This window comes from Hippichthys cyanospilos, chromosome 17, assembly GCF_059441005.1.
Source record: "Hippichthys cyanospilos isolate Australia breed blue-spotted pipefish chromosome 17, RoL_Hcya_1.0, whole genome shotgun sequence".
Lineage (NCBI taxonomy): Eukaryota > Metazoa > Chordata > Actinopteri > Syngnathiformes > Syngnathidae > Hippichthys > Hippichthys cyanospilos.
The window spans coordinates 14496333-14515161 of NC_142385.1; the positions used below are offsets into that span (position 1 = coordinate 14496333).

Sequence of the window (18829 nt, forward strand, 5' to 3'; positions counted from 1 at the left end):
AGTCAAATTGTTTACACTCTTATAGTGGCTTCAAATGTTTTGATGTAAAGTTCAGTTGTGTTTAACTTTTCAGCAAAAATGCATAATGAGAATGAATCGGAGCGCTAAGTGTTGATGAAACAAACACATTATGTCATCGACTCATTCAAGCACAAAGATATATTTTTACATTTTTTCAATCCTAGGTCCTTTTTTTCCCAAGTTTTGGGCTAAAGGAGGTTTAAAAACGGCTGGTATCAAATAAATGCAGTAATCGTTTACTTTTAACAATACCTGATTATAGTACCTAATTACCTAAAATGTTTGATTACTTTAATATTTAATTACCTAACGCAATCAATTATTTTATTCGATTAGAACTGCCCCCCCCCCCCCCCCCCCACCCCCCCCTTACTTGTGTGTGAGTGTGTGTATGGGGGGGTCTTTTACTTCAAGAAAACAATCGTCTTTCAATCTTAGACTGTAGAATAATTTTTAATTAATAATTTTTAACTGTAGAAACATTTTTAAATTGTCGTATTTAATCTTAAGTACAATGTATGGTGCATTTGCATATATTTTTTGAGAACAGTGGATTCAAGTCACATATTACATATCACATAGATATCAGTCCACGTCACGTAGCGAATCCCATTGAAAGATTTTTCATGCCGTGACAGGAGCAGTACGGCTTTCTTTTCAAATTAAGAGCAAATTAATTGCAACATGACACCTTTGGGCTCAATCGTGTAATAGCCTTTATTTTGTGATGTTTTTTTAGGACTCAGCATTGCCGTTTGTGGCGCAAACCATTTCATCCTCCCGTTCATTGTTTTGACCTCTCTTCACAGGGCGACCCCCGCAGGCGGCGGGGGAGGTCAAATGAAGCGAATGTACAGCGCGGTGCCGGGGCGCGTGTACGTTGCCACCCGGGCGCACTCTGCCAGCGGAGAGAGACAGCTGTCACTCAATAAGGGGGACAAAGTCAAAGGTGAGATGAGCTTCAAGAAAAACGTTGAGCGACGTCGCATCACCTACTTGAGGTGGATACCCGTTCCTCGGCAGTGTTGAGTGTCGGAGAGGGGGGGTACTGGGAAGGAACGGTGAAAGGTCGCACCGGGTGGTTCCCTTCAGATTGCGTGGAGGAGGTGGCACCTGTCAACAAGGACAATCGACCTGGTAAGATTCAAATTAAGCTTTTGACAAAAACATCTCAACGGAAAAAGACCATTTTGGAAACAGTCGTAGTGTACCAACACCGGCTAGCACGCTAATGTAGCCGTCTCAACCTATGGAAAGATTTCCACTTTTAGCATTTGCTTTAATCCTCCTGTTATGTTTGTTTGCAAGGAAAAGTTATAACCCCCACGGGTCAATTTGACCCGGGGCGTATTTAGTCACCCAAACGTGTCTGTCCAAAATGGGTTTAATTCACATGCAATGTCTTGTTTTAACCTGCGAAATATGTTAATTCCTCAAGAAGAGTAATAATGCCTCAGGGTCAATATGACCCGGACCCGTGTGCATTTATCCAAAAGTGATGTTTTTATTGAAATTTCACTCATAAAGTTGCAAAACCATACTTAATATGTACTTGTGTTTTACCGTAACATCCGCACTATAAGGCACAGGTAAAAGCCTTCAATTTTCTCAAAAGCTGACATTGCACCTTATAATCGCCATATACAGTGCATAAATTGCGAATTTTCATTTTCGGTGGACGAAAAAATAAAATAAGTAACTTTACAATTCAAATTTTTCTAATACCCTGTTTGAAATGTTGATATGCTATACAGTATATGCCCCAATTTTGAAGCAATTTATATGAGGACAAGTTTTTTTTAATGGTTTTTGGTTGGATTTTGATGAAAGAAAATTTAATTCAATCATAATTTTATTCTTGTAAACTCTCGATTAGATTGGTATTGATCTTAACAGTCTTTTAATGTAATCAAGAGGTATTCTTTCCACAAATCATCTTTATTCTTCATTTCTGATTGAAAAATTCAACCTATTTATCTGATTGTTTTGTTGGCATTCCCTTCAGCACAGCTCCATCTAGTGAATGGATATTGCAACTCCAGCCACTACTGCAGCTTCTATTCTATGCGCCTTATAATGCGATACGCCCCGGATGTGAAAACGGTTTTAAAATAAGCCGTTCGTTGAAGGTGCGCCTTATAATCCGGTGGGGAAAATATGTTGGGTCTTTTTAGCACGCTTTTCCTTAAAAATATGTCTAATTAATGCAACTGTCACATTTAAATAGGAAGTAAAACAAAAAAAATGGATGGCTGGATTTCTTTCCCCAGTACGAAAGCATAATATTTTTGTCATTATAGTTGTCATTCCGATATACGTTCTAGGTCACGTTGTCACGGGCCTGCAGTAGCACATACGAAATAATTGGCCAGCACTTAGATTCTATGGCTTGCTAATATAGGTTATATGCTCCCTCTGGGCAGAGTTATCCTTTAAGTCACTGTCATAATGATGTTCCAATTGCATATTTAGGAAGCCCTATGCTGTTTGAAAGACACCCGCCAAAAGAAAAAAAAATGTGTGTGAATATATTATCCTGCGTAAAAACATGGGGAAAGCGTCAGACGGCGAGCGACGAAATCAACATGTAGCGTATGTGCGGCCTTGCAGAGACGAGGAGCGGAAAAGCCAAGAGGAAGCTCTTCCGGAACGTCACGGTCGGCGCCTATGACGGCATCGACGGTCCCAGGTAAGATCCCGTTTTACGGGAACCTTCAAATCCGATGATGTCTGATGATGATCTCGCAGATTATTTTCCTGGTATCTATCTAAATGCTATTGAAATTGCTATTGCAATTATTTATTTTTGGTCTAAATATTAATGGTTTTATTAAAGTGCAATCTAATGGAGATTCACCCAATATGGTATTCAGAGTAAAATTTATTTATTTTTTGTTTTTTTTTCTTTTTATACATACCTTTTCAGTTCAATTTCAGCTATAGCATCAATTCAGTTCATTTGAATCAGGTCACAATTCACTAGCAGGGAAATATGCGGCTAATTGCACCCTGCCCACATTTAAACTCACATCATGTGATACAATTACTGTATTTTTTGGACCGTAAGCCACACAAAAAGTAATACAATTGTTAGAATACTGCACCAACATAACAGTAACGTGCCTGATCGCTAGTGGGGGGTGCCCCCTAGTGGCAAGTAAAGTCGCAGCTCAAATCCAAAATCAAAACTTTGATCCTGTCTTCTTCTGTCTCTGTTTACTGGGAGATTGTCTTCTTGTGGCTTGTAAAAAAAAAAAAAAAAAAACTGAGGATAAGCAGCAGTGGATTACAGTCCGAAATTTACGGTACACCAGATTTACGTTCTCTTTTCTTATAGCAACGTGCCTTAAAATATGACAATTCTGACAAGCACCCATTTAAGGGCTCGTCTCATTTGCTCGTCAGTGTGGAACATGGTGTCCACGCATGTGGGAAGCAAGTGATCTATTAGCGGCCGGGAAGGAAGCTCAGCGTGTTTGAGCGAGCCCACTTGTTTCACCCGCTGTGCTGTTATGTCTGCCCTTGCGCTACATCCCCAATCGGCGCCTTCTCGCCATTGTTTTCTTTTTTTTGGGTTGTTGTTGCAGTGAACACAAGCCGTGTCCTTTACTGCTCGTTTTTTTTTTTTTTTTCTTTGGGCATAAGGCTGTACATGTTTTGCTTGGGAGCCGGTGTGTGTCTGAATATGTCTTTGTGAGTAAATACATCATGTTGCTGATGATGAGTCATGAGCAGGCTGAGCGCCGCTCGCTTCCTTGGGCGCTTTTAAAGCCGCGAGCACGCCGGGGCCGACACGGCCTTTTTTCCATGTCGTTTTCCTCCATGTTAGGCATCGACGATTAATCGAATACTATACCCGCTTCATTTCAGTTGGGAAGTATTGAAAGAAGGCACTAGGGAGCTGAAATTTCATCCAAATGGTGACAAAACACTTCTAGGAGTGTGCCATCCCTAAAATTCTGCCAAAATGCTGTGGAAGGAAATGACCCAGAAATGATCGAAATCCTACACGATGCTTAATAACTTAATAACTGTTTGTGTATTAGTGTTGAGTAAAAAATAAAACTATTACTTGCGATATTATTTGTAATACAGATACATTTATTCATTCGCCGCCATTTACGAGTATAATTGTCAATTTAGTTTGTTTGATGGCACTCCACTGTAAATTTCAGTCACGGAAACAACTTCACTGATGCACAATCACCAGTAGATGGCATCAAATCACCATTTTTGTTCGGAGATCGGCACAGTTTGTGGAAAAATGGCTGCGTTTCGCCTACAGTTGATTATAAAAGAACGTGAACAGGGTTAGAATCAATGCATACATTTTCTGGCGAAAGGAGATTCTATTTCTTCACTCGGTAGCTATGATTTAAATATAATAATCGGAGATAATGCCGCTTGGGTCTTGGAAAAAAATCAAGATGCTTTAAAACGGCCGGCAGTAATAAGGGAACAATTAGGTTCATTTTATTATTCTGTTCAAAACGTGGTTGGTTTTTCAAACCCGCGCAATTACAAAGCAGCGGTGAAGTGGCGCTCGATTGGGAACGAGGTGATCCGCTACGCGTTTTCCCTCTCTGGGAGAATGTCAAATATGAATCGGCATAGCAACTAGAAGTGTTTGTGATGAAAAGCTGGGCGATGCTAAAGTTGGCAGGTGCGTGCGCGCCTGTGTGTAAGTCTAGGGTGGGAATCAGCTGTTAGCCAATCTGTGATTGGCTAGCCATAGAGAGCGCACATTTGCACATCCTTTTCTTGTGATCCTCACCCACCCCCCCCCCCCCCCCTCCTCCCCTGCTATCACACACACGCATTCATTGAAATCTCATCTTGTCAAACTCTTTCATTGTCTCAAGTATGCGGGGTTAGAGAAAGCTTTGTTTCAATTTCCTCCATGTACGAGGAAGCGCTAGTGTCTCCCAGATTTTTTTTTTCTTTCGTTTTTCTTACCAGCGTGCAAAAAATGTACAGTAATTTTGCTAGTAAGACATACTGTTTTTTCTAGCAAAGCCTAATCGTGCTCTTATCATTTTACCGGCATACGGAATTTGTTACAGTCGTTGAAGGCCGACTTGGAAAAACATTAAGAATAAACATGGTCTTTCGCGCAAGGTTACAAAAATAAAATACAGTAGCAAAGGGTAGTAATGGAGTATTTATGCTAGCGTGTTCAGTTGTATTATTTGGAAGCAGAAGCGCATACGAGTACGAGTTTCAATAATCAGTTCATTCAAGTTTTTTGCTTTATTGTCCATCCCTTTATTCAAAACCAGGACTTTACATAAGTTGATTTTTTTTTTTTTTTTTTTTTTGATAGTCAATTACAGGTCAGAAAATAGGCTTGAAAATCGCTAACTTCCAAAGAAAAAGCAGATTTGTTTGTAAATATCTTCTTTAGATTTAACGCAAAGATGATCAGTCTGGTTTCACTGAGGACAACATAAATCAGCGAAATTCAGAGGGTTCGGACAATTTTATTTGTCTAAAATCATGTGGGCCGGACCAATAAAATCACTGTATATATTGATATAACTTTAAAACAACAATTTATTTTTTTAATACTGTCCCAAACAGCACAACATCACTAATAATTATAAAACTGAACATTACTATTAATCACAAAACATTTAAAGTTTTTCATCCATTGAAAAAATTCTGCTCATTTTTAGACTTTACATTACAAAATCATCTCACGGATTTCACCCGTTCGAGGGCGAGAATCGGCCCGCGGGCCGTATGCTTGACACCGCTGGTCTGAATGATTGGTTATCTAAAGGAATTAATGATAAATTGTATTATTTGGCGATGAATTGTTGCAGCGCAGACCATAAACTTTCTCGTGATATCTCCAGGCACAGTCATCAACTCCAGAACATCGATGGCGCCACATTAAATGTTGCTTTTTGCATACGAAAAATGGAATCGCAGGCAATGTGCAACTTTAAAAATGTAGCAAAATCACAGCGTGCCGCCTTGTTTACGACCATGAGTTATGACATATTCCATTTCATTTGCTCTCAATTTGAAAGAAAAATGAACTGTCCCAGTCACGGCATTAAAAAGTATCAAATCAGTGTGCTGACACCTACAGAAATCTTATAAAATAATATCCACCCCCTGAAGTGCCTTTACGTACCCGCAATGATGTCCATCTTGAATTGGACAAGTAGGAAAGTACTAGGAAGTAGAATGTCTCGTTGTTGTTTACAGTCTCTTACCAGTCCCGTGTCATTTTATCATAAAAAGACTTTAATAAGTCATAACAGTGCGCAGAGTTGTCATAGAGTCGTATAAAAACGTTGTCGTTATTCTACCCGAGCGCTGACTCGTTTTACCAGCGACGACAAAGCTTATACTAGTACATGGACAATTCAGAACCTCGGTAAGACACGTCTTTTCATCCTCCTCTCCCGCTCTCTCTCTCGCTCTCTCCTCCATTCCGGTTGCCTGAGCTCCCGTCGGATGAAGGGAGGGAGGAGTGCGACGCGTGAGGGAGGGGGGGGGGGGTGGGGGTGACATGGCAATGGGGGGGATGCGGTGAGAGAGATTGCTCTCTCTCCCCCTCTCCTCCATGGCCGTCAGTGGGCCTCCGAAACAGGAGCGTGCGGTTCATTTACAGGTAGCGGCTGTTTCCTGCTTCATTGGCTGGCTATGGATGTAAGGAGAGGACAATGGAGAGAGGGGAGAGGTAGAGCACGCCGCTGGCAGGCCGCATCCTTTTCCAAACACTAAATTCATCCGCCGCTGCTGCGCCCGCTCGTGTGCGTTCGTGTGCGTGTCATCGTTCCGGAGCGTGCCTGGCTCTGACATTTTCCGCGAAATGTAAAGTGGCGATAGACGGTAGACGCCGCAGCATGCTTATTTGCGTGCGTTTGAACTATACGGCGGTGTGTGCGCGTAGAGAACACACACTGATGCGTTTCAGTCAGACAATGTGGGTGTATTGCATTCTCTTGGACTCATTATTACCTTCCAGCAGATTTTCATTCATAGGGACCGGCCTATTTAAAGAGCCATTGTATAATTGATGTGTGTGCTAAAAAATTCTTATTTCTTTATATGTGTGTGTTCACATTTGCATTAAGAGAAAAGCTGTAGCACGTCCGATACTGTGGGATTAATGCCTATGTGCATGTACGGAATATTAGATACATCTCCGTCCACTGTGTGTGTCACCGATATTCTTCAAGTGCAATCGTTTGTTGTGTGTGTGGCCGTTGTCCTCACATTGCCACTCCATGCTCGGCAGTGGAAGAGTTAAAAAAAAATCCTCACACGCTTCCCGGAGCATCAGAAACCAGTCGAGAATTCATTTGTGCTTTTCATTGCTGTACATCAGCGGTTCTCAAATGGGAAGGCAGTTCACAGTGGTTTCTTTTCAAATTAACAGCAAATGAATTAGAACATGAAGCATCTTATCGGTAAATTGTGCTATAGTGACTTCTTGGCATAACATTGTATGCATAAAACGGATGATGTTACATGACTAAGTCTAAAAAAGCATACATGGGCGACAGCACTCTTTTAAAGCCAGTCTAAAACTTTTTTAGACAATAATCTGCTCCATGCATGTAATTGTGGAATATGAATTCAGCACCCAAATACATTTAGGGCCGTTTTGCCACTTGTTGTCGACTGAAAACGACATCGCAGTCGCTAAGGGCTGAAGCAACGACGTCGGCGCTCTTCGGTCATGTGACCTTCACGGGTCGTTCCCCGAGCCCCGAGCAACTGTCATGTCATTTTTAGTCGAGCGAGTGGCAAAATGGTCGCCCCCGAGGCTTGATAAATACGGCTGGATTTTGTTGCTCAATTCACACTATGCATCACAATAGTAATCACAATGTCTTCTTAAAACTAGTTGGGGGTGAGGCCTTTTGCCAAGTGAAATGTAATTGCACTTCCACAGCACCGGGTGGTGCAGTAGCGCGATCATTGTCAAAGTCTGTGCCAGAGTTAAAAACTTTTTAAATTGTCAACATTTTTACAATTTAGAAAACACTCAGCACATTGTTTTTCTCCGTTTTTTTTCTTTTTCAGACTAACCTGTAACCTGTTAAAATTTGTTGAAAGCTGATGTTTATATTGCTCTTTTCTTAATATTAAAAAGTATACAATTTTAGTTATATATACAATTTTAGATAATTATTCGTAGTCACTTTTGCGAGTGAAAAAGTCAGTTAGCTGTTAGCAGCCAGTGCATGTTGCAGCTAACAGCAGTTTGAGTTCGCGGAAGTTGTTGCAGCATTATTTTCCGTAAAAGAAGCAAGCAGACTGAACCACCGTTCGAGTCCACCTTGTGCGCACGCGGGAATATTGCTAAAACCGAGTGAATCGCGTCAATGTTATGATGTCTCTAGCTGATTCAGCGTGCACGGAATTGATTCCATTTGACCCGTTTATGAATTGCGGCCTTTCGGCATATCATAAGACAATCCTAAATTTAACGTGCGCAACTTCGGTTATTTACGGCAAAATGAACTTGAGCTGCGTCGCGTGGAACAGGAAACCAACTGCTCGGAGCGCATTCACCATTACGATGGCGCTGCGTTCACTGACCGCTCACAACGTGGGAAATCTGAAACACGCTTAAGAAATCTATCATTACAGATATAAACGTTGTGGCCCGAGTGTCGGTGTGCATTAAATAAGGTTGTAAAAAAAATACGTCATTGAAAAATCACTGCTTTAAACCGGGAACCATTTGAGGAGTTTCCGCGTCACCGGGCCGTGTTTCCCCCTCCTCGTACAAGTGGATGCGCAATGTATCCGTCCTCCCACTTCATGTTACTTTGATCTTGGGAGAGAGAGAGAGCGCACGACGGAGGACAGGGTGAGAGAAAAAGGAATGAGGTGTGAGGAGCAGATGGCTGGAAGGCGGCGAAGCGTTGGCGAACGCGCGCGAGGGATGGACCTCGGCGAGCGTCTCAAGTTAGGTCTCATTGTGCCGATCTTTGGGATTCTCCGCTCTTTCAGGCTCGAGTAGCGTTTTTTTGGCCCGCTTTTTTCACGTCGACTCATTCGATACCAAAGACGTGTTTTTACGTTGTTTAACAGTCCGGACAGATATTTTTTTTCCACTGTTAAAGCGAAAGCGGGGTCTAAAAATGGCTGATGGGTAATTAAGTGCTAGTTTTACCTAAAGTAATTCCCCAAGGTAATCGATTACTTTAGTACTTCATTACCTGAAGTAATTAATTACTCTGGTTACCTAAATTAATCAATTGTGCGAATGGGGCGTTAAAAAGCGCTGGAAATTCCGACATAGCATGATCATGAATACAGATATCCTTACTATGGTGCAGTGATTTTCAATTATTTTTTTCATAATATACCGTCTTTGAAAAGTATATATATTTACTAAATATAGTACTCCCTAACAGCACATTAAATTTTAGATATAAAAAAAGACTTAAATAGATATAAAAAAAGACTTAATAAAAAAAAATTGTCTCTCATGACATTGCGAATAGGTTAAAAAAAATCACACCGAATAAAGGCATACAATATTTTGTAAAGGATGATAAAATAAGTTGACTTATTTTCAATTAGTTTGCTCTTAATTTGAAAAGAATAGTAAACTCTTCCTGTCCTGGCATTTAAGAACATAAACTTTTAGATTTTTAGTTGTACCTCTAGACTCCAGACTATCGATTGTGTCACACCGCTTTTATTTCTGGCTCGTGTGTTGTTAAAAAAAAAAAGTAAATAAAAAATTGTTACTAATGACAATATGCACAAGTATAAAACATCACAAAATAAAGGCACACAACATTTTGTAAAGGATGACACAATTAGCAATCAGTGGCTTCATGCTCCAGTTCATTTGCTCTTAATCCGAAAAGAAAATGTACTCTTCCTGTCCTGGTATTGAAAAACGTAACATTTTATTGTAGAGAATCATTGCCACGTATAGCACGAAACCACGCAGTGGATTTTTACTCAGCAAACAGAAGACGGCAGCCACGGCTGGCGCCATCATATTATGCAAATTAGCATACGTTTAGATGAATCTTATTCAGACTATAGATTGCGTCACATCTCTTGAATTCTGGCTCGTCTGTTGCAAATATTTTGTCCCTCAAGACAATGTGCATATGTATAAAACACCACAAAAGAAAGGCATACTTTTTGTAGAGGATGACACGATTAGCAATCAGTAGCTTCTTGTTCCAATTAGTTTGCTCTTAATTTGAAAAAATGCTAAATGTCATTTTTTGTGAATTGCAGAAACCACGCTAACCCCTGTGTGTCAATGGAAACACGGTCAAACATCCCCATCAAATAAATTCCATTTAGCAATGAACACACTGTGTCATTTTGAACCGCTACCATTTTTGACAATCTATAGTCATTTTTTTGCCTCCTAGTGTTTTTTATTGCACAACATTGCAATAAAAGCTCGGCGGGCCGCACTTGCTCAAACTCCAGAATAAAAATAGCGTATAATATAAGATTGAAGGGCGTAAGCTCTCTTCCCAGTCTTGCTGCAGCCTTGGAGCACAAAGAGTTGTTTGCGGAGGCCGATTAGAGGCCTGTCCCGGCTCCGCTCGTACATAATCGAAAGCGTCACGTCTGTATGACTGGTCGGCGGTGCCGCATCCTCGCGAAAGCCGCCGGGGGCCGTGAACGCTAATACGGCCATTTAGGTGCATTTCCAAGTCGGCGCCGGCGCTCGAGTGTATGCACGCATTTCATTTTCCGTATCGCGGTCCGCGCGAGTCAACGCAATCCAGGCCGGATTCCGATTGGGAGCGGGATACGGAATGGCATCGCGTGGCTGGCTCTTTGTCCACCGCCGCTGTTTATTTTGCCGGCGACCTTTCTTTTTGCTGCAGCGCGGTTTCATAATGTGATGCGGTTACACCGTTTGACCAAATTACCTCTCAACACAAGTCAAATGACTCCACCGTTTTATTTCCCTTGTCCTCGCAGTGACTACATCATTAAGGAGAAGACAGCACTCCTGCAGAAGAAAGACAATGAGGGATTCGGTTTCGTCCTCAGGGGAGCCAAAGGTGAGCATTGCCACTCCAAAAAAAAAAAAAAAAATCTCTCTGATATTCGTGTCCGTTCATACTCATCTTTGCTGTCTGATGGTCTCCAGCTCAGACTCCCATAGAGGAATTCACTCCGACGCCGGCGTTTCCCGCGCTGCAGTACCTGGAGTCTGTCGATGAGGGGGGCGTGGCCTGGAAGGCCGGCCTAAGGATGGGGGATTTCCTCATTGAGGTGTCCGCTCGTAACCGACGGCATTTAATAGCTCTCTGGACCCTTATGCGGTATTTTGACCATTTTTTTGGTCATTTTATGCCATATCTTTCTTGCAGTATTTTAGCCAAGGGATGCCACACTCCTTCACCTGATAACTAACACAATTCTGATATATATTTTTTTTCCCCGATCCAACCTGTATCAGATCTTTTCATGGCAGTGCAAACGACAAGGATCTGTTTCGGGCATGTGGTACTAAATCCGATACTTACCCGATCTCCTGACATGCAAACAAGCGACAGCCGTCAAAATTCTACTCTCAAAAAGACGGGAGTAGACTGGAAAAAAAATAAAACAACAAGAGCGGACCAGGCGAAAACAACTTTATGAAGGGAGAACGAGGTGTATTTTGTCTGTCTGTCTGTCACTTTCTCTTGTTCTTGTTCGCCTGGAGTAAACAGACGTTGCTGGCACTGCACGAAATGACATGTCAAAAAATGCCCCCCCCCCCCCCCCCCCAACTTTAATTTACTCTCTTCTGGCTTCGCTATGACACCTGTTGCAGCATCACTAGGTACTTTGTGACGTCACAATGTCCTCATGCCGGACATTTTTGGCCTTTTTAGTCCAAAACTGTCACAAACAGATCGAATTTATTTGAAAATGTGAACAATCCTGCAAAAAAAATTGGATTTCACGAAATATTCAGAATAGAGGAATAAGCCCTGTATGTGAATGTACGTAAATTAAATATTACTTATACTTGATAAATATATTTATAATAAATATATATTTAATTTATACTTTGCTATTATAAAATAATATAAAATATTTTATATAGTATAGATGTATTTTCACATGTATTTAAATATATATTCAATAAATATAAATTCACTACAAATATGTGAAAAAACATGAAAACATTGCCCCCTGGTGGTAGGATGACAAAGTACTTGATTGACTTGTAATTAAAAAAAAAAAAGTGCTTGACCTTTTCAATATTAATATCGCCGAGGATCAGCTTAAATAATCGTGGCAGCCAATATCGTGACCGCGATTAAAATTCGATGAATCGCGCAGCCCTACTTTAAAGTAAAGATCAAAGGATGGAACAAAGTACCGCGCCAGGGTTAAATCTAGTCCCGTTGATATCAACGTAAACGAGGCCAAATGTTTGCCTTTTTAGGTGAACGGCCAGAATGTGGTGAAAGTAGGACACCGACAGGTTGTCAACATGATCCGACAGGGCGGCAACAGCCTCATGGTGAAAGTGGTCATGGTTGCTCGAAACCCCGAGCTGGAGGACGGCGCTCGAAAGAAAGGTTAGCGCCGCCTTCCCGCCCCCCTTTCTTCGCACGTTTACATCGGCGCGTAAGCCACGCGCTCGCGAGTGGTGATGACTCAACGTGTTTACTGTACGAAAAAAGTCAACATCAAGTCCGCGTTTGGCCGCCGTCCCTTTGCAGCCCCGCAGCAGAGCAAAAGGCTGACTCCTCCCGCCATTGCCCTGCGCTCCAAGTCCATGACGTCGGAACTGGAGGACATGGGTAAGATGACCCACCGCTTTAACCGGGCTGACAAAAGTTTAGGCTTTGTACGAGCATTTTTTTTTTTTTTAGACAAAAATGCATTTCAAGTTTTGGCCCATTCACTTTTTAATGGTGCGCGTCGTCTACTAATACCTTATTTTCGCGCACCTCGCTTACAATTTGAGCCTTTCGGCTCCTGGGAAATGAAAATGGTGTTATTAAAAAGGTTGTTTTTGTAGTAATCCCTAATTGGATATCTCTGTCGAAAATTGTCCTCAAAACTACACTATATGCTTGGTTTTGTGAAAACACCTCATTTAAATATAGCAACCACATAGCTTAGAAAATCCATGTAGCTTAATGCTAACAAAAATTGCTAAATGCCATAGACAGGCTAACAAAGAACATTGATTTATAACCTGGTCCAATTAGTGTGACTCAGAAGCGTTGATTGAAAATATCAGTATCTGTTGCGGCAGATGGAGCAGCACAATGTCCATTGAATTAAAGCAAAAAAAAAAAAAAAATGGACAAAATTTGTCTCTACATCCTATTTAATATCATTACTGTCTGTTGTTGCTTTTCAACCTTTTTTCATGTAGATGCAAACAGTTCTCTTCCATTCTTTGGAACGAGATTTATTGTGGCGTATTTTATTCAGGAAGTCCAGAAGATAGCTTGTGTTGCATGAGCTGATTGATTTCAGGCTCTACTCCTGGGAAAAATCCCATCACTAATACATATGCGTTTCCGTATAAAACGTAACAAAATAAAGGTCTTCAATCTAGCAATGAGTTGCTTCATGTTCCAATTAATTTGCGTTTAAGTTGAAAAGAACGTACTGGCATGAAAAAGCCTTGAGTTCGATTTACCGAGAGCTGCAGAAACACTTTCAATTCATTTTTACAATTCTTGTCTTACATGTAAAGAAGGTGACAAGAAAATACGAACACAGTCGTTGTTTTTGATACTAGCAGTTGCCAATGGTTTTTTTTTTTTGTTTTCTTTTTTCCTCTCACCTATATGCGCTGCTCCAAAGTGGACAAAGGTGGGAGAATCACAACATGGTGTGCTCTCATTGTCATTTCCGTCTTTGTCGTCGTCGTCGTCATCATCATCATCATCATCCCGCCTCTGCATTCACACCGTCTTGTGTCGGAGTATTCCGTGCCATCATGTGCCATATGAACCCAACGACACGGCACTTGTATTTGCACCTAATTTCTATTTCCCAATTATGTATGCTCCAGCTGCCTCTCCATGGAAAAAAAAAGCAGGTGAACATCAGGCGTTATCGTTGACTCGATCAGCCCCCGGGCCTTAATTAACAACCGTTTGATGCCGGCTTTTTTTTTTTTTTTTTCTTCCCACAGACTACGATTCCTCTCAGGGTCCTGATAAGAAGAGGACCGTCTATCAGATGGCGCTGAGTAAGAAACACACTTTGGTCCCGGTGTGTTTTTAGCTTAGAAAACCCTCCTTTTCATGTTTGTCCGTTTTCTTTTCTTTTAATAGATAAACTGGATGAAATTTTGGCCGCTGCCCAACACACGATTACATCGGACAGTCAAGGCCAGAGAGGTCACGGAGGCAAGAGGGACAGAAGCAAGAGTATCGTTCCCAATGTCTCCAATGAGGTAACGTTTGGCATGCCGCACGTTTTATTTTGGACGCGCTCCTATTCCTTCCGCGTGTCGGCCGCCGATTTCATTCTCACGGCCGCGGCGCCGCTTTGGGCGATGGCGCGCTTTTAATCACGCGGCCTCTCTTTGCCTTTGAGCGGTGGGGATGCTCGGCTGCCCTCGCGGCACTTGAAAATGATTGACAGTCAGCCACCCACACCTTTGCTTAAGTCTGACTCAGGTAGCGGCCATTCATCAACTCGGTCGCCCGCGTACCACTACCAGGGGTGGATTTTAATGTTTGAAAATGAGCTAGTCAAATTCCAATTCGGTCATTATGCAGTGTAGTTTGTGATATCTCTTTTTTTTCTCGTATGTATGAAACCCGAAGCCGGCGTACGAGCTGCAATCCGCAATAAATCCCAGAGCCGGCTTTGCCTACAACCAAGCCCACTTTCAACCAGCACAGCATGCAGTCATGATGCGTCAGAAATCCATTGGTAAATATATGCCGTGCGACCACAGAGAGGATTTACACTTGGATTCTTCTTGCTTTTCAAAATAACTCTATGTGCAAAAGGTATACCAGTCAAAAGGGTTTCAAAATGTCTTTGTAGATCAATATTTCGATATATTCAAGACAAAGTGTTCATCAATTTTGGTTCATTGCTTGGATTGCTTGAAACCTAACCCTAACCTGACCCTTTGAATTTGAAGATGTTTATCTTCAAACTAGGGCGATGTGCCCCCAAATCATCTTTTTTTGAACAGCCAGTTCCAGTAAAATTATTTGACGTCTATATCCGTCATTGGTAGTGAATGAGAGTTAACCGATTTTAATCTAAATAATCAACACGACAGACGTTACGAGAAAATCTGAGAAAATCCTACAAAATATTGTAAAATATTTCTAATTTTATACACAGTGGTATAAATTACAAAAGAGTCTATTATGATGAAAATGTAGCTTTCAGAGTAGAAATGCTTTTGATTTAGCAATTTCCTATTTTGTAGGACTCTACAAAAATCCTGTCCAAAATGTGAAAACAATAATGTATTATAAATATTATACAATAATGTATAATGTGTTTGATACCTTTAAATCACTGTCAATGCAGAATTCACCACAACAAAGTAGGCACTATTGATATTTTTGTAAAAAAAATCCTGTAAACTTCCCATCCAACTTTCTGCCACTTTTTGCAAAATATAGATTCCACGATTTAGCTCCTCTTCTAACTGCTTCTTAATGACACATTAATTAAATTGATCGCACAGCCCTCATTCAAAGGTTTTCAGGATAATGTATCTTGAAAAAAATCTCCGAATCCGCTTGACAGGCACTTTAATTTTGTTTGCGAATGCCTGTGTTTTGTATGAAGGTATAACCGAAGAGGAGAGGCAGTACCTTCATCCACCGGCGATGAAGTTGGCTCGTAGCTTGTCTGTTCCAGGACCGGAGGATATCCCCCCACCCCCGAATACATCAGCACCTGAGCCGCCATTATCCGCCGGCCCTCATTCAGGGAGAGGACCCGCCATGCCCATTCCTTCCGTTCCTCAAGCCCACTTCCCGCTCCAGTCCCAATCCGGTCACCCTAATCAATCGGGCTGGGAAAGAGGAGGCGGAGCCAACCAGCAAGTTACGGTCTCCACGCTCCGCCGACAATCGGAAGGACTGTGCGCCAGGGAGCAAGAGGCGCCGAGGCGAGGCGGTGGCAAAATGGGCGGCGTAAGAAGAGGCTACAGTAGCGCCACGCCGCCGACAAGCGCTAAACCGAAAACCCAACAAAACGTGGCGCATCATTCGCACGGGGCCGCCAGGGAGCAGGGCGGCGGGACCGGCAGGGGCGCCGCGCGCAGAGGAGGTCGGGGCGCTTTGACCAAACAGTCGAAAGTGGAGGATGGACTGCGACAGCATCGCGGCAAAAGCGGCGCAGCCAAGGAGAAGACGTCCATCCCTATCCCGACCATCATCATCAAAGCGCCCTCCACCAGCAGCAGCGGGCGGAGCAGCCAGGGGAGCAGCATGGAAGCCGAAGGCTCGCAGGATGCCGAGGACCACCCCTCTGGTCAAACATCCCTGGAAAGCCCCAGCTCAACCCTGCCGTCACCTCTGAGCTCGACGCCGCCTCAGCCGCCGACGTCCGCCCCTTTACCCCAAACGACCGCCGCTCCTCCCGTTTCCTCAAAGCTGGAAAACCTCGATTACTCGTCAGCGTTCGCCACCACGTTTGGAGGCGGGGGCGCACGTCGGGAGAGGGAACGTTTCCGTGACATGAGACAGAAAAGTGCCTCTTTCTTCCTCTCGTCTGAGGAGGACATCCAGGGGGAGGCGGGAGGAGGTGTTGCTGAGGATTCCGCGAGGATTCCGCCATTACAGAGCTCACAAATGGAAGTACCCGCTCCTCGACTTCGACCCTCCAAGTCCATTGACGAGGGCATGTTTTCTGGAGACAATTACGTCCACTACTCCAGCAGCATGCCTCCAGCCTTTGGCCTGCCCGAGTACTCGTCTCCAGTCCTCAGTCAAGACGGACAACCCAAGTCTGCGCCGTCAACGTACGGCTCCCAGCCGGCGACGACTTTCATCCACCCCCTCACCGGGAAGGTCCTCGATCCCTCATCTCCGCTCGGACTCGCCCTCGCCGCCAGGGAAAGGGCCCTCAAAGATGACCGCAGGACTCGCCGCGAGGAGAGACACTTTGGTCGTCAGCTGTCCACGGTGGGAGCGTTTACCGCTCCTACCCAGACCCCGACGCCCTCTCTTTTCGCAACCCCAACGCAATCGGCGTACACCTCACCCGTTTCCCTTCACTTAACCTCCCCCACAACCACCACCTCACCCACATCGCAAAGCCGACCCCAGTCGCCCAGGATCTTACGAGGGGAGAAGATAGACAAGGACGCAGGCCATCGAGAAGGTCTGAGGGTTCGATTCTCAGAGGATCAAAACAGCCAATACCCCAGCCAGTATTACCCTGGGGAAAGAGAAAAAGAGCCCCATGGAAGCAGACCCGTTCAAGCCATACAGCCTCCTCCGCCCCCGTCTCAGCCGGCCCCTCGCCGGCCGTCCTTCCTGCAGATGGAAAGCAACCCCAACGCCGGCTACATCCCGCAGTACACGGTCCCGACAGCACCAGGTGCCATGGCAGAGACGCAAGCGGAAAATCTGGGAATGATGGTCCTTCCCCCACCGGCGCCCTCAATCGACGTCGACGAGGAGTTTGTCTTTGCAGACCCTTTGCCGCCTCCGTTACAGTTTGCCAATGGTAAGAATGAAAGCATGAAGGACTATCACCAGCACTACCAACGATCCGCCGCTCCACCGCCACCTCCTCCCAAGACCCAGAGCGTTCCTCAAACCTCCTCCCAAGGCGGAGACTCCGCCACGTCCAGCCTCACCTCCTACGACAGCGAGGTGGCGACCCTGACGCAGTCCGCCCTCTCGCCGTCTTTACCTTCCCCTGCTCTGCCGGCTGCAAACCTCCACAGACCTCAACCCGTGTCCCTTTCTCACTCGTTCTACAGCGGCCCCGGCGACTCGGCGGCGGGCCGTGACGCCACAGCTCACGACAGAGGGACGGCCGCCCTCACCACGACCATGACGTACGCCACCACGACCATGACGGCCAGCGCGGCCGCCGCCACCACCACGACCTCCACGGCTTCCGACTACAGCATGACGACGGGAGGACCCAAGGCCGGCTTCGGCATTGGCGGCAGAGCGGTCAACCACGTTCACCATCCCGCCAAGGGTGGCGATTGGCAGGATGCGGTGGTGGATTCTGGGATAGAGGAATTGGATAGTCATAGCAGCAGCGACCATCACATCGAAATGCTGGGGTTGTCCGCTCTCAGAGGAGATCGGAGCGGCATCGGAGGAGACGGGGCATTCGGTGAGGGGCGAAAAGGGAGTATCCTACCGGATCCTTCTTCAGCTTTCTCTGGTGGGCAAACAGTTGAGATACAAAACGCCAAATTGGCAAACCCCGCTTTTCCAAAGATGACTCCTTATAAGGACGGAGCGGGGAAGGTCCTGCCTGTCGCATTACGGCGGCAGAACAGCACCAATCCTGCTCCTTTACAACTGCACAGACAGAACATCCCCGACAATATCAGGATAGACGGAGTCCTACATGATGAAAGAAAACTCTTGCAGAACAGGGCCAAAATGGAGGACGACTTTAGCGTTACGTTAGCCGCCTGCTTGGACCGGCCTATGGACGCTCGGTCGGCAGGCTGGACCGAGGTCGGTGAACACGAGCAGCTCCAGAGAAGCGGCCTGGCTTTGGACGCACGGAGGCTTCACTCGCCTCTGTCTGGGGTCAAGGCCAGCATCATCAATGAGCTGAGCTCCAAGCTGCACCAAATGAGCAGCATGAAGAGCATGGACGACTGGAGCCAAACCCCCAAATCACCCACCATGCACAGGTG

General features: G+C 44.3%; 1 protein-coding gene across 1 annotated transcript in view; it reads left to right on the forward strand.

Moving 5' to 3' along the window:
• LOC148409873 (SH3 and multiple ankyrin repeat domains protein 1-like) overlaps positions 1-18829 on the forward strand; it is a 47841-nt gene that overhangs the window by 24226 nt on the left and 4786 nt on the right. The window contains exons 14-26 of the mRNA XM_088439012.1: positions 831-970; positions 1045-1158; positions 2632-2710; positions 10963-11045; positions 11135-11259; positions 12428-12563; positions 12708-12788; positions 13810-13818; positions 14021-14047; positions 14144-14200; positions 14286-14407; positions 14784-14892; positions 15775-18826. Coding sequence (XP_088295138.1) covers positions 831-970; positions 1045-1158; positions 2632-2710; positions 10963-11045; positions 11135-11259; positions 12428-12563; positions 12708-12788; positions 13810-13818; positions 14021-14047; positions 14144-14200; positions 14286-14407; positions 14784-14892; positions 15775-18826 — 4134 coding nt within the window. The remainder of the gene's footprint in view (positions 1-830; positions 971-1044; positions 1159-2631; positions 2711-10962; positions 11046-11134; positions 11260-12427; positions 12564-12707; positions 12789-13809; positions 13819-14020; positions 14048-14143; positions 14201-14285; positions 14408-14783; positions 14893-15774; positions 18827-18829) is intronic.